Source organism: Chanos chanos, chromosome 5 (assembly GCF_902362185.1).
Source record: "Chanos chanos chromosome 5, fChaCha1.1, whole genome shotgun sequence".
NCBI lineage: Eukaryota > Metazoa > Chordata > Actinopteri > Gonorynchiformes > Chanidae > Chanos > Chanos chanos.
In genome coordinates, this window is record NC_044499.1 from 52519615 (window position 1) to 52535225 (window position 15611).

Genomic DNA, 15611 nt, shown 5'->3' on the forward strand with positions numbered 1-15611 from the left:
TTTCTTCTTTAATTCGTAAAGTAGTTCAGCTAGTTTGAAAGGATCTGGCATTCAGCTGTTACCATGTTACTGTGCTTGAGAACCGTTGATAAAATCCAGATATACATTCTTTAATTGTAAGAAACTTTCTCCCTTTTAGATTTGAAAATTTCAACATGAGTATAAAAACTTATAGTGAATGAAAGCATTCTGACTACGAACTAAATCGTGCTGTAAATAAATAAATAAATAAATAAAAGACCGGGTAGACAGTCAGTGTCAAATCAAATAAGTGGACAATCGCATTATCGGACAATACTCACAGACGTCGCCCAGGGTGCTCACCGTTGACGTGGACATGCAGCCTTTTAGCACTTTTGTGCCTTAAGGGCGCATGTGCACATCTCTTTGACACACTGACCACTCTGAGAGTGTCAACAATGTACAGTAAAACCACTGTGAGTTGCTGTCACACTTCAGATATAGCTACACTCCTTAACACGACTAAGTAAGTAACATTGCTTACGTTTTAAAAATATTATCTCTTTAATCGTTTTAAATTTAAGTTTAATTTAATTTTTTGTTTTTCGTTTCTTTTAATTTCAGTAGAAAATAAGTGCGTAGAGGGTCTGTCGTGTTTAATCACTTCACATAAACAATACGTTTTGAACTCAGTGGAACAATTCATTTTGAGCAGCAAAAAAGTTCAGCATACGAACACTCGAGTTGCGAATGCAGTTCTGAGATATCTCGTGTATTTTACACATGTTTATGAACATGTCTTAGGCTGCGTCTGTAACTTACTGTTAATCGAAAAACTCTACATAATAAACTGTGTAGTGTTGCCGTTTCCACCAATGCATAACATTCATATCTTTTCCTTATCTGTCAGCGTGTTTTTTCGGTCACAAAAGTATTATTTGAACTTGTGGTTATTTAACGCTCACTGTTTTTCCCACACTGAATATATATATTTATCTACTTTAGATTTATGAAATCAAACTGTGGGATTTTCCCTGATTAATGATCTCACCAAACCTGCGCCCTAGAATATTCTACGCATGCGCACCGGGCAAAACGTGTGCCCCTCAGTCTGGCAAGTTGTTGGCTGGGAGGAAATTTTGCAAGTCATGGTGGGCCATTCAAAGCGAGAGAGCTATAATTACATTAGGAGAAGCTAAGGAAAATATTTAAAATCTGCAGGGACTGACAGACTACTAATACAGGTGACGATCACCAAGGCATTCGGCGTTATTTAACATTAAACTCCTCGCGCGTAAGTATGAAATAGACTCGTTGAAACAGACTATTAGCTTATTCGCTAGCATAGCTAGCGCTTAAAAAAGGATTGCGCGTCTTCAGGATTAAACTTATTTTAGAAGGTCTGCTTATATGCAACTTACAGTCTACACTTGATAAAGTGTTGTGTACTTTTTTAGCGATGTGTTAAATTCATAAATGTTGTTTATGTGGTTGAAGTTCGTTTACTGATTATACATCCCGGTAAAGCCCCCATAACATCCTCCTACCTTCGCACCCCCATTGGCTGAAATCTGTGAGAAACCAGAGTTTCAGTCAGATCCTAAGCGTATGAATGGCCATTCAGCTTGTCAATCAAGGTTGCGCCACTTGTTGCTAACGGGGTTCCTGGGACCTTTAGCGGAAGTGAGAAATATCAGTACTTCCTAGTTGTCCGGGCAAGTAAATTGTGTGTTGGGATTGCAGAATGACACGCGAATGGAGCCACTGACGGTATTATCACATTGAAGCGAGCCTTTCTTGTCATTGATGTATAAATATGTTGACGCTAGAATTTTCATAGTCTTATTTCTGGTAAACCATGGGCTGATCCTGTAGGAGGGAGGCGGTTCACTGTAATGTTATTTCGTAAGCAAATGCACTTGAGTACTGGGAGGGAAAAATAATAGATAAAGGTTTTATTCTCAGATCGTTCATAGCCTTCTTGACAGCATTTAAAACAGTGTGTGCTGTAATTTAAGCTCGTGTCTCTGGTGAGTGCATCTCGGTTGGTTACTTTGTACCCCAAAGTCAGGCTTCAAGGTGGGTCTTGTGATGAAACTGGGTCTCGTGATAGACTTGACTCTCTGCTTTGTTGCGGTACATCACAAAGCCTTTGTGCTTTTGCTGTATTTTGATCATTGTCTGCTCACATACATACACACATGCATATGTATAGGAATGTGTTGTTGTCCTTGCTGTGTGGAATTCTTATGCAGAGGGTTTATTGTACTATTGTTACACATACAACAAGACGCCACCCTCTCAGCTGATGTAAGATCTGCCCAGACCCATGGTGTGTTTCCTTCTCTGCACAGGCGTGGATGAACTCTCCCATCTGGAGGGACCAGAGAAACCACTGGGCTGAACAGTAAACCATCGCAATCTGAGGACTGAGGACACGTTCGTTTTCTTCTCTTTTTCTTTTTTTTCCCCTGTGAGGAGGCTCATGACTGCATAAGAAAAGACAAACATTTTCCCACAGAATTTCTTTTTGCTGATTTTCAACGTTTCCCCCCCTATATTTCAATAAAAGAAGTTCATCTCTGCTTTTTCACTGACTCCTGTATTCACTTTGGTTTTTTTTTTATTTTTTTGTTATTTTTTTTTTAACTTTCATTTTTTTTGGTCCTTTGCAAAGAAATGCTTTTCTTGAAAAAGTACTTCACAGAGGGCCTGATTCAGTTCACTATCCTCCTGAGTCTCATTGGGGTGCGGGTGGACGTGGACACTTATCTAAGCAACCAGCTCCCCCCACTGCGTGAGATCATCCTGGGCCCCAGCTCGGCCTACACCCAGACCCAGTTCCACAACCTCCGCAACACCCTGGACGGCTATGGAATCCATCCCAAAAGCGTGGACCTCGACCACTTCTTCGCCACCCGCCGGCTGCTGAATCAGGTGCGCTCCCTGGATCACCTGCGCGTACCCAGCACCCAGCTGAACGCCTGGCTAGTGCACCGGGACCCTGAGACTGTGGTGTCCGCCAGCAGCCAGTCCAGCCCCAGCATTGCCTTGGACAATGGGGGGAACCTGGAGGACCTGAACAACCCTGAGAGCTCGGCCATGAGGGGCACCAGCGGGACCTCTGAACCCACCTACAGCTCAAGCGGACAGGACAACCTGGGAGCAGTGGCCCCTGAGGACGGCCAGGACCCCGGGGACACGGAGGGCAGTGATGACCTTACCAAAGAGGTAAGCCAACACACACCATGAGGCTTCTCACTGTGACCTTACCTATAAACCCTATAAGGAACCTGCTCAGCTACTGTTTGGTCCTGCGGGGTAACAACCGTAGTGTTCTTTACGTATTTCATTTCCCACAATGCCAAGTCGGAAACCAAGTGCAAGAGTAGAGGTCTGAGTCGGACTAGCGTGCCTATCAAGTGTCCACCGCTGGACCAGAGCATCTACTTTGGACCAGAGCGTCTGTGAGACTTGTGTTCGATTGTTATGCGTGCGCTGAAACAAAGCCAGGGAAAGGGACAGGAGATGTAGAGAAGAACATATGAGCTCCAGTAGAGACATGGAACTCACAGGCGAGAAAAACAGTGGAAACACTGGGCAGTTGTGGTGAGGCCCGCCCTGCTGTAGAAGGCCATCTGTTCTCATGATTGTCACGTTACTTTACCACAAGGGTAGTGTGGTGTTCTGCCTGTTAAATCCTTATTTCAAAGTCAGAGAGTCTCTCCCAGTTCTCCCTCTGTGTCCGACAGTCTGTGTCTTATGTCTCTCTGTGTCTTATGTCTCTCTGTGTCTTATGTCTCTCTGTGTCTGATGTCCCTCTCTCTCTGATGTCTCTCTGTGTCTTATGTCTCTCTGTGTCTGATGTCCCTCTCTCTCTGATGTCTCTCTGTCTCTGATGTCCCCCTATGTCTAAAGTGTCCCTCTGTGTCTTATGTCTGTAAGTGTCTGATGTCTCTCTGTGTCTGATGTCTCTCTGTGTCTTATGTCTCCCTGTGTCTGATGTCTCTCTGTGTGTGATGTCTCTCTGTGTCTTATGTCCCCCTATGTCTGCTGTCCCCCTGTGTCTGATGTCCCCCTGTGTCTGATGTCCCTCTGTGTCTTATGTTCCCCTATGTCTGCTGTCTCTCTGTGTCTGATGTCCCTCTGTGTCTGATGTCTCTCTGTGTCTGATGTCCCCCTATGTCTGTGTCTGATGTCCCTCTGTGTCTTATGTCCCCCTGTCTCTGATGTTTCTCTGTGTCTTATGTCCCCCTGTCTCTGATGTCTCTCTGTGTCTTATGTCTCTCTCTGTCTGATGTCCCTCTGTGTCTGATCTCCCTCAGCAAGGTCAGCGCTTCACTGGGGCCTTTATTCAGCCATGAGAGTTTAACAGCCTGTTCATTTGTGAATAGCTCATTGTTTTCTAAAGACCCTAAATGTACCTGCTTCACCTTTTACAAGTTTTGTGTTACTCTAGTGTTAGTATGATGGTTTGCATATGTTTACTTGATGCTGAACTTGAAAGTTTCATAAACTGAAACCAAACCCATGTTAACGTCTTGATTGTCTGACGCTGGCAATTAACATCTCTTATTCCAAATATTCTATGGGAAAGACTGTTTTCATGGTTGGGTGTTTAATACGTGGGCTGTGTTTTTTCCAGGACATCGACCTGATCGACATCCTGTGGCGGCAGGATATTGACCTCGGCGCGGGACGGGAGGTGTTCAGCTACAGCGGCAGACAGAAGGAGAGCGACACAGACAAACTCAACGATGAGAACCAGACTGGGGAAGAAGAGGAGAGCTGGAGGAACGGGCTCAACCTGCAGGACGGGCAGACAGTGAGTCCCGTCGACGGAGAGACCGGGGAAACCATACCTGGACAGGTAAGCCACGGCCGCCGCGGGAAGCCAGTCTCCAACATCAGTGCTGAAGAGCTGACTGTGCACATCTCTCTGTACAAATTTCTGTCTCGTTATTTGAATGAAAGCAGCCGTGTACGAAGTAGCCTGAGTGAAGAGCAGGTTGTTTACAGGCATTGAATATGCACGACCTGACACAGCCAAACCAGTGACCTCTGTAATTATTTGCTCGTTTAGCTGCCCGGCCTCGGTGCCCAGACCTCACTGTCCCTCCAGGAATGCTTGAGGCTCTTGGAAGCCACCTTCCCGTTCGGAGAGGAGTCTGAGGTAAAGGCAGGGTCAGGGCGGCCTGTCTGATAACTTCATTCAGAAAACTGGATCAGAGTGTAAATGACACAACTGGATCAGACTATAAATGAGAGAGTTTCTTAGTGCTTTTGCCAAGCCCCAGGTGGTATTTAAACACATGCTGGATAACACTTAGTGGAACTGGGAATGTCAGTCTTACACCTGAGTCTCAGAGGATCTGTGTTTCTTTTACCATAAGTCTCCTATTAAATATTGCTCTCAAAATGTTGCTTTTGTTGGTTTGGTCGCTACAGAATGTAAAATAGCTGAAAAGTGAGAGTAGCAGGTTTTCACCGATGTTAACAGGGTTTTGTTTTTTTTTGTGAAAGACTAGAGTTATTTGTGCTGACAGTCGTGATGTTCTTCTGCTTAACTGTTTATTTTTTGTACCCCCCCCCCCCCCCCCCCATCACTTCCCTGAATCAAATTAGTTCCAAACTCCAGATGCCAGCTCTCAGTTGAGAATAATTCCCACTGAAGAGGCGCCGTCTACGTCACAGGGGCTCCCCCTACCTGCCCTTCTGCCCCAGTCACCCCCTCCCCTGGACCTGGAGCAGCAGTGGCAGGACATAATGGCTATAATGGAGCTACAGGTGTGTCCGTGTTAACTCACGTACAACCTCATCGCTCTCGTACTGACAGTTCTGCGTTATGGCTCAGGATTTGTAAGGTTTTTAAATGTCACTGGGTTTTAATTTTTTGTGTGTGTCCGTGGCTCTTGTGAGAGACACGTTACTGTTTTAATTTTTTGTGGTTCTGTTCTGTTCCATATTCTTGTGAAGGACATGGAGGTGAACAACACGGCGGAGAACCCTCTCGCAGACAGTAACTCAGACAGCGTCCACAGCGCCGTCGCCGACACGGAACCTGGAACGATGGAGACATTCGGCCTCCCCCGCTCGACCCTCATCAACCAAGACGTCAGCCTCCACCAGGCGTCCCTCCCCAGCTGCAGCCAGGACTTCCCCACGCTCTTCAACGCCGACCTGGATGCCTCTGGAGGCCAAAGGCCGGCACTCCTCAGGCTCTCCTCCAGCAACTCCTCCAACATCAACTCCACGTTCGGGGTCACTAACCTGACAGGACTGCTCCTCCCACCGCTTCTCAACGGCACCAACAACCTCACCTCCACCCCGGTGCTGTCCGACCCCTTCACCAGTCTTCTGGAAGAATCCATGCTGGATGAGATAAGCCTGCTGGACCTGGCCATGGAGGAGGGCTTCAGCCAGGCCCAGGCCTCCCAGCTGGAAGATGAACTGGACTCTGACTCGGGCCTCTCTCTGGACTCCAGCCGCAGCCCCGCGTCTCCCAGCAACTCAGAGACGTCCTGCTCCTCGGCCGCGTCCTCCTCCTCCACCTCCGCCAACTTCTCCGAGGAAGGAGCCGTCGGCTACAGCACCGACTCCGAGGTTGCGGCCGCAGAGGTCGAGGAGGGTGCCGTCGGGGGTTATCAGCCCGAATACAGCAAGCTGTGTCGCATGAGCTTTCAAGACCCCTCCCAGTTTCACGGCCTCCCTCAGCTCGACAACGTCAACCACAACCACACCTACAACCTTCCGCTGGGGTCTGCCTCGCCGTACCCGGAACCGCCCCAGCTGCCCGGGACCTGCGGCAAAAAGGGGCGGGACAAGCAGCCGCAGCACACGAAGCTCCAGCCGCCGTGCGACTTCCTGGACAAGCAGTCGAGCAGGGACGAGCGTCGGGCGCGGGCCATGAAGATCCCGTTCTCCAACGACAAGATCATCAACCTGCCCGTGGAGGAGTTCAACGAGCTCCTGGCCAAACACCACCTCAGCGAGGCCCAGCTGGCGCTGATCCGGGACATACGCCGGCGCGGCAAGAACAAAATGGCCGCCCAGAACTGCCGCAAACGCAAGCTGGACACCATCCTCAACCTTGAGCAAGGCGTTCAGGACCTCCGGCGCGACAAAGCCCGGCTGCTGAAGGAGAAGATGGAGTTCCTGCGCTCCATCAAGCAGATGAAGCAGAAAGTGCAGAGCCTTTACCAGGAGGTGTTTTCCCAGCTGCGGGACGAGGAAGGCCGCCCGTTCCCGCCCAGCGAGTACTCCCTGCAGTACGGCGCCGACGGCAGCGTCCTGGTCATGCCTCGCAGCGCGAGCGCGGAGCAGAGCCGCAAACCCGACAAAAAACAGAAGGACAAAAAGAAATGAGGGGGCATCACCTTTTCTTTCTTCGGCGAAGACGCAAACACACAAACACACACAAAACAGATTTTGCTTAAGAGGCAAGAAAAAAAAAATGTCCCTTTTTTTTTTCCTTTGAGAAGATCCTGAGGAGAAGAGGAAGTGCTGTTGATCACTGTTTCTTCATTTAGTTCTTTATTTTCTACCCTCTTTCCTTTTTCGGTTCTGATGGTTTTTTGTTTTTTTTTTCCAGAAAAGAACTGTGATGCAGCAGTGCTTTGTCCTTAGTACTGGTTTTTCATTGGGTTTTTTTTGGGCGGGAAAAATGAACAAGCGAAATAAAGGATCGGTTGGACTTATTCCATGTGAAAAAGTGGAAATCGCAGAGGGGAAAAAAGAAAAAAACTTTTCCTTGTCCAGTTGCTCACAGCCGCTGTGGACACTGATGGCCTTTTTTGTTGTGTGGATGGTCAAAGGGATTGATCTTCAAGTCTAAACAAGGTCTCAGAAGAAGAATGTAAGTCAGTGAAGGACTATGTGAGACACAGGTGTGTGCCCATTCGGGGGGGGGGGGGGGGGGGGGGGGGGCGGGGTTGTGAGAATTTGGAAGAGGCCTGTCCAGTTTGCTGTCTGTGCACAGCCCACCGGTAGAATATCAGTAGAGGTGAGGTCGGGGGTTGGGTCCGGGGGGGGGGGGGGGGGGGGGGAGCGGGGGGGGTGGCTGGCTGTGTTTGATGATGGTAAGAATGAAATGTTGTCATGGAGAGTTGTGAAGGTTGCAAAGCCAAAGGCAAACAAACGCCCACAGAGACACCATTAGCCAATCAGCATCGCCAGTACTAACCAAAGGTTGGATGGTGGTGTTCTCTGTATCCCCAAAACAAAATGTACGTTGACAAAGGTCGTTGCCCTGTGTAAACCACGTGACGGTAAGGCATGGATCTCAGCCGGAGTCTGTGTGGCAGCTCGGCTCTGTCTGCGCTGGAACAGAAAGGCGCGGCGGTCTGACGGAGAGATTTAAACAGGCCCACACGAGAAGGACACACACTGCATTACTAACACTCTCTTCACCTTCAGCGCATCATGTTTCCATAGCCCGGGTGTCAGTGATCTGTCTTCAGCAAAGCCTTCCTCCTCCACGGGAACGGGTGCAGGCCCGGTGCGGCTTGGCTCCTTCACTTACCCTTCCACGCACGGAAACCTGTACAGTAAGCTCTTGTCTGTAGGCCTGGCTCAGACCGGCGTCCTCTGACGGTTGTGCCAAGGTGTAATGGTTTTTACAGCTCTCTCTCTCTCTCGCCGCGCGTGAACCAGAGGAAGTCGTACTGGACTTTCTCTGACGAACGGCTCGCAGAGGGTCCTGGACAAACTGCACCGCTTAAGCCTGCAAGTCACTTTTTTCCTTTTCTGACCCATTGCTATTATGGGATGGGCTCTTTGTTACTGTGGTGACTGAAGGTGACAGTATGTCACAGTTTCTCTTTCTGTTGCAGTGGTTATTTCTGGAGGCAAAAATAAACGTTTTTCTGTGTAAGGATGTCCTCCAACCATTTCATTATGATGTGGACACTGGACAAGATATTCATTCAGTAAAACAGAGAAATCACAACTTGAACAGTTTTTCTTTTAGGATAGAAGCGTGTGATCTGTCTCATATTCATTTAACCTGATGTCAAGAGAATGAGTGGACGATCTCATGACTCGCCTTTTCCAACAGAAGCACGTCTCATGTTTTAGGGTTTTCTGACAGATGCAGGTCTCATGTTTTAGGGTTTTCTGACAGACGCACGTCCCATGTTTTAGGGTTTTCTGACAGATGCAGGTCTCATGTTTTAGGGTTTTCTGACAGACGCAGGTCTCATGTTTTAGGGTTGCATTTTCCCTTCACTCACATAAAACACTATTTTCAGATGACTGAGGTCGAGTGCCTGAGCAGGCTCCTGTAGACAGCCTTAACCTGAGAGGGACGCAGACTCACTCAGACGGGCCTCGCTTTAGCAAAGAGGGACTGCGTTAAAAAAACAGATAAATAAATAAAAAAAACAAAAAAAACAAAAAGGTTTAAAAAAAAAAAAAAAGAGTGGGAAGATGTTGTAGAAATAAAACAGTAGAAAGCTATGAACAGAGCGCTAATGTGAATGTCTAACCTGCTTTCAACCTCTTCGTTCTCTCCTTCTCTGGAGTCCGTAACCACTCCATCCTTTCTGCTCTGACACGACCGGAGTCCAAACACATCTCATACAGTGTCAAGTTTTAGGACAAAGAAAAACGATAAATATGCAAGAAAAAACAGCTTTTGTTCTGTTGGCTCTCAACTGAAGTGTCCAGGAAACAATGTTAATGTGAAAACGACAGTCGTCTGATTTTGGAAAGAAATGAATTAGAAAACGAAATCTGTCTCAACGTGTTAGTCTTGTAGGGTTGAATCACGAGAAGCTACAAACTGAAATGTTCTGTTTTTATGTTGTTGTTATTTGTCATGAAGCACCTTGTTTTTGTTACTGTCATGTTTGTTCTGTAAATATTTTTATGTTCTTGTGTCAGACGTAAGAACTTTCTGTCCTTTTCCTTTGAATTGCTCAGTATTTGCATTACGGAGCTTTGCTCTCTGGCTCTCACACGCCTGTGCCCAGTCTGGTTGTATAGGTTGTTCTCCTGTTTCCTGTGAAACATTTGCTGGCAATCTGGGATTGTTCTTTTATCGATTAATAAAATGTTTTTATTTTCAACAGTGATATAATTTTGCTTTTCCATCTCTAATTAATAAAAAAGGAATGGGTCGTAAATGGATGGTGATGAAAAAATTGGCCAATGCAACAGTTACCAATAAACTCAAAGAATGTGAAAATGAGCCCCTCATCTGGACTGTGTTTGTAGGACCAAGTTCTCCACATCCAGCTCAACAGGCCTGCAGAGGTCTGTCTTAGTGAAAGACCACAAAACTGAGATGACACTCTACTGAAAGTCCTTCGCTTTATTTTTCAAAAATCAGTCTTCAGGAACTGGCCACTACTATAGTCTCATGCAACAGGAAATGCATCATTTATCCACCAGTACAAGCTTCAGGTCTCTGCTGCCGTCAGACCAGGGGGAGCTGCATTCTCACTGAGAGATGGTAAAAAACCAAGATATTTACAAATCACAACAACCGAAACACCGCCAGAGCAGAACATGTCTGAATTTAAACAGCAGTCATTGTGTTTTTCCTCTTCTATGTCCTCTCAGCTGAGGAAAAGTGTGTATTTTCTCTTTATTCTCCTTTAGTGCGTAATGTCTAAATGTGACTCGCATGTCTGTTTCTCTACGTGGGCAGTAGCATGGATGGACCAGTGTGCTAAAAAAAGCCAGCCTGTCTTTCTCGCTCTTGGTTGAGTCAAACTGAATGGTACAGAGACCGACTAACATGATTGACAGCGGAGAGTGCTAAAGTGCTGTCCCCTTGTGTGGCCAGTGTAATCGTGCTAACAGAGCTGGCAGCTGCTGTGAGCTCGTGTGTTTTGGGAGCGCACGACTGTCCAGACTCTTAATATTGGAGCAGTGAAGCCCTAAAGGAGAGGAGAGTTCTGCCCTGGGCCTGGTCCTGTCTCTCTGCCCAGTCCTGCTTCTGAGGATGGGCTGTATTCTCCCAGCCTATGCACCAGTTACGTCTGTTATCAATCTTAAAGGGGAAATTTTCTCTCACTGATCCGTGGGCCCACTTTGACAGCTGCCTCTTACAGCTGAACTGTCAGCTTGATTTTTATGCTGTGTTAGGCAGCTAGACAGATGTTTTTTCATTGTTGACATTAGAATTCTGGCTCATATATGTCAGTGCACAACCTTCCACAGCTGAGAATAGCTTCCTGTGTTATCTTACTGCTTCCTGTGCCATCTTATTGCTTCCTGTGCTATCTTACAGAGTGACATGAGCTGCTTTGCCCCTTGAGAACACTGTCCATAGTCTTCCACACCCTGTGGACAGTCCTGCACGGGAGAGCAACAGGACTTTGTTTCTTTCTTTCGGCTACCGCTGCTAACAGTTTCCCACAGTGGTGATGGGTTTTATGCTCCTGAAAGAATGTGACTACGTCTATAAACATGTACTACATTCTGCTCTCACAAACCTTAACATGTAGATATCTCAGACACACGCACACACACTAGTCTGTCTTCCCCCATCTCACCCCATGTCTCCAGTACCTTCTATCAGTCAAACTGCTTCCACACCACCTCTGTCTCTCTCTCTCTCACATTACAAACAGCACTGGACCAGTATGTACCCTGGCTGGGAAAGGAGTCACTGCTACTCCCACTGTCTAACAGAGACAGTCTTATCCTGCAGTGGACCTTAAATCCTGCAGACCTCTGTCTGTGAGCGGTTTCCATGGTGATGGTACACTGGTGTGTAAACTGGACGGCTGCGCTGCTGGTATAACCATCATGTGCATCGTATTAAAATTCCCATCCTAGCAGAAAATGCACAACATTCGAGTATGTGTCTGATATACTAGCTTAAGGTTATAAAGGTTAAGGGTTAGCAACGGTTTGGTGTTCAAAACAGAGTGAATTTCCCCTTTAACTTTGACATCTGAATGAATCAACTCAGTGTGTGGACCTCAGTCGGTAGACGTATCCTTTAATCTTCCCCGAACTTATCCACAACCTGCTCTTCTCTCCCCGCCTCGGGGCCGTGTCCAGTTCTGCTACACGCCACACGGTAAAGCAGAACTGTGCCACCCTCCAAACCCCTCACAGACAGCATGCGCACACGCGCTGCCATCACGATCCGTTCTCATGGCACAACCCACTGTGTCTTCTCCATTTATCCGCCTGTCAATGTATGAGAAATCTTTTAAAAGGGCTGCTGTCTCTCGCACACCCAAATACAGCGCAGTCAGCTTCTCTGTCGTTCAGTTCACTTCCACACAACCCCAGACTTGCCTTTACTGTGGGCATTTAAAACGGATCAGTTTCTTTGCTCATCTGTGATATCTAAAGCAGAGTGGATAAGGGACGTCAGTGGTAAAGCTGTAATTAAACTGTGATGAAGACAGAAAGGGCTCATTTCATTTACAGCAGTCAAAACGAAACTCTCATTTAAATGAAACAACTCTCCTCAGAGTATGGTTCTGACGAAGGTCATTGGGGGTCAACTCGGAATCTCAGAGTGCTGATGTAACACTGACTCACCCAGATCCGTATAACTGTATTCTTTAGGATTTTGAAAGACGTACACTGATCCTAGATCAGCATCGTTGCTCTAACTCTGGGATGTCTAATACATGGGATTTGAGTAGTGGTGGCATGGGCTGCGGGTTGATTATACTGTCGATCAGTGATCCAGATCTTAACTCCATACAGAAACAATCACCATGTGACAAAGCTCCAGTGTTAGAGAACTGAAGCATCTATGAAACGAACTATCACACATCCCCCTGTGTTCCCTTCTTTTTTTCTAGTTTTTATCGTCTTTCTTCTCCTCCTCCTCTGTGGGGTATGAGTGCCAGGTGAGTCTCTCCTCGTAGAAAGAGATGACGACCTGCGGACATCTCACGTTCGCTTCCTTAGCAGGGACGAGGTCGGCCTCATCAGAGTTCCTCCTGGACATGAAGAAATGGGAGAACTCAGAAGTCCAGCCGTGGGAAATTGAATCTGAAATCTAAACGTCTAAAGTCAGTCATTTATCACTGTGTGAGGAGCAGAATGGTCTTTCAGATATTTCCAGATGTTTCATACTTGAATTCTAAACTCTGTCACGGGCCACGTGACTAATAACCTTTCGTCAGGTGTCTTAGTTCAGTCAGCAGCTCTGAGTAGCAGACTGACCGGGCCGGCTACACTAGCACTGACTGCACCTGGTTCAGGCCTGAGAATCACGCGTGTAGGCCCTGAGCTGGAGCTATAAGACACTGTAATCAGACGTGTTTTCTAACACAGTGTGGGGGCATACACTGGTCCACAGGTCAGCACAGGGAAATTTTACACTCACCATTTCATAAGGAACATAAGTTCTCCACTCGAATCTGTGGCTCCAATGATTCTCTCCGGATCTAGACCTCGAGCAAAGCCCCTCAGTTTCTCTGACTAAAATAAAAGAACAGTAGATATAACACAGTCACTGTGTGTGTTAATAAGGTTAAAACAGAAGAATAGTCACTGTGTGTGTTAATAAGCTTAAAACAGAAGAACAGTCACTGTGTGATTTAATAAGGTTAAAACAGAAGAGCAGTCTCCGTATGTGTTAATAAGGTTAAAACATAGGAACAGTCTCTGTGTGTGTTAATAAGGTTAAAACAGAGGAACAGTCACTGTGTGTGTTAATAAGGTTAAAACAGAACAACTGTCTCCATGTGTGTTAATAAGGTTAATACAGAAGAACTGTCTCCATGTGTGTTAATAAGGTTAAAACAGAGGAACAGTCTCCGTGTGTGTTAATAAGGTTAATACAGAGGAACAGTCATTGTGTGTGTTAATAGGGTTAAAACAGAGGAACAGTCACTGTGTGTGTTAATAAGGTTAAAACAGAACAACTGTCTCCGTGTGTTTTAATAAGGTTAAAACAGAGGAACAGTCACTGTGTGTGTTAATAAAGTTAAAACAGAGGAACAGTCTCAATGTGTCTTAATAAGGCTAAGAGACTAAGATGCTTTATGTGGAAAATGTTATACGAAAGATAAGGCTGACCAACTTTTGCTATATAACCTCATCTTTTCTCCTTTTGGGTCGGCTCTCCTCCCCGGCGCCATCGGTATCAGGCTCAGCCTGTCTCTTCCCTGATTCATTTGCCTTCTTCTGAGATTGCAGAAATTCTGCGATAAGATCCGGGCAGTCGAGGTTATCCTCCGGTTCCCATGTGTTGTCCTCACTGCAAATACATCACATGCACGCTTTATAAGACTGCCCTGTTTGTGGAACACATGCCTCAGTATACTATACTCAAGCAGTTTTTTTTCTGTCAGGTACAAGCAAACGGTGAGTTTGTAAAAGTATGGACGTACTCTGAGAATCCTTTCCACTTAAGAAGATATTCAAACTTTCCTTTCACCAGACGTCGATCCAAAACTTTCTCTACAACATACTCCTCTTCCTCTTCCTCCAGTACCTCCTCAGCGTTTCTCTTCTCCTCTTTTTTCCCTTCTGTTGTCTGCTTGATCTCAGTTTGAGGAGGTGCAGCTGTCACAGGGAGACACACGGTTTTCAGTACTTCAGCAACACACAAACAGGTATAAATAAAGGAAATGGCTTGATCTCAAACCTTATAGCTACATTACAGCTGCACTGTAGGACTTAACGAGTATACAGAAACCCTACATTACAGCTACACTGTAGAACTTAACGAGTATACAGAAACCCTACATTACAGCTACACTGTAGGACTTAACGAGTATACAGAAACCCTACATTACAGCTGCACTGTAGGACTTAACGAGTATACAGAAACCCTACATTACAGCTACACTGTAGGACTTAACGAGTATACAGAAACCTTACATTACAGCTGCACTGTAGGACTTAACGAGTATACAGAAACCCTACATTACAGCTGCACTGTAGGACTTAACGAGTATACAGAAACCCTACATTACAGCTACACTGTAGGACTTAACGAGTATACAGAAACCCTACATTACAGCTACACTGTAGAACTTAACGAGTATACAGAAACCCTACATTACAGCTACACTGTAGGACTTAACGAGTATACAGAAACCCTACATTACAGCTGCACTGTAGGACTTAACGAGTATACAGAAACCCTACATTACAGCTGCACTGTAGGACTTAACGAGTATACAGAAACCCTACATTACAGCTGCACTGTAGGACTTAACGAGTATACAAAAACCCTACATTACAGCTGCACTGTAGGACTTAACGAGTATACAAAAACCCTACATTACAGCTGCACTGTAGGACTTAACGAGTATACAGAAACCCTACATTACAGCTACACTGTAGGACTTAACGAGTATACAGAAACCCTACATTACAGCTGCACTGTAGGACTTAACGAGTATACAGAAACCCTACATTACAGCTGCACTGTAGGACTTAACGAGTATACAGAAACCCTACATTACAGCTGCACTGTAGGACTTAACGAGTATACAGAAACCCTACATTACAGCTGCACTGTAGGACTTAACGAGTATACAGAAACCCTACATTACAGCTGCACTGTAGGACTTAACGAGTATACAGAAAGAAGCTGAAAACAAAACTGTCCCGAACCTTCCGCCACAACAGGAGCATCGGCAGGAGGATCCGATGCCTGGCTCATCTCCCCCAGAGAGTCGACCTGACCAAAAATTCTAGAGATATGATTAGTTGTA

At 46.2% G+C, this 15611-nt stretch overlaps 2 protein-coding genes across 4 annotated transcripts; one reads left to right on the forward strand and one right to left on the reverse strand.

Annotated features, from left to right (window-relative positions):
* The first annotated feature begins 411 nt into the window (after window positions 1-411).
* Window positions 412-7356, forward strand: nfe2l1b (nfe2 like bZIP transcription factor 1b). Of its 3 annotated transcripts, none has more exons than XM_030774327.1 (6): window positions 412-487; window positions 2316-3192; window positions 4607-4831; window positions 5045-5134; window positions 5587-5748; window positions 5938-7356. In XM_030774327.1, exons 2-6 carry the CDS (start codon window positions 2641-2643, stop codon window positions 7324-7326), a joined length of 2418 nt encoding a protein of 805 aa, XP_030630187.1. In that variant the 5' UTR covers window positions 412-487; window positions 2316-2640; the 3' UTR covers window positions 7327-7356. The 3 variants fall into 3 exon arrangements, with proteins under 3 accessions (XP_030630187.1, XP_030630189.1, XP_030630188.1); XM_030774328.1 differs by lacking the exon at window positions 412-487 and adding an exon at window positions 1114-1255; XM_030774329.1 differs by lacking the exon at window positions 5045-5134.
* Window positions 7357-12733: 5377 nt separating this feature from the next.
* cbx1b (chromobox homolog 1b (HP1 beta homolog Drosophila)) lies at window positions 12734-15561 on the reverse strand. Its single transcript, XM_030775253.1, has 5 exons — window positions 15511-15561; window positions 14277-14451; window positions 13981-14143; window positions 13268-13362; window positions 12734-12878 (listed from the first exon to the last, which is right to left on the reverse strand). Exons 1-5 carry the CDS (start codon window positions 15557-15559, stop codon window positions 12734-12736), a joined length of 627 nt encoding a protein of 208 aa, XP_030631113.1. The 5' UTR covers window positions 15560-15561.
* Between the last annotated feature and the right edge of the window lie 50 nt (window positions 15562-15611).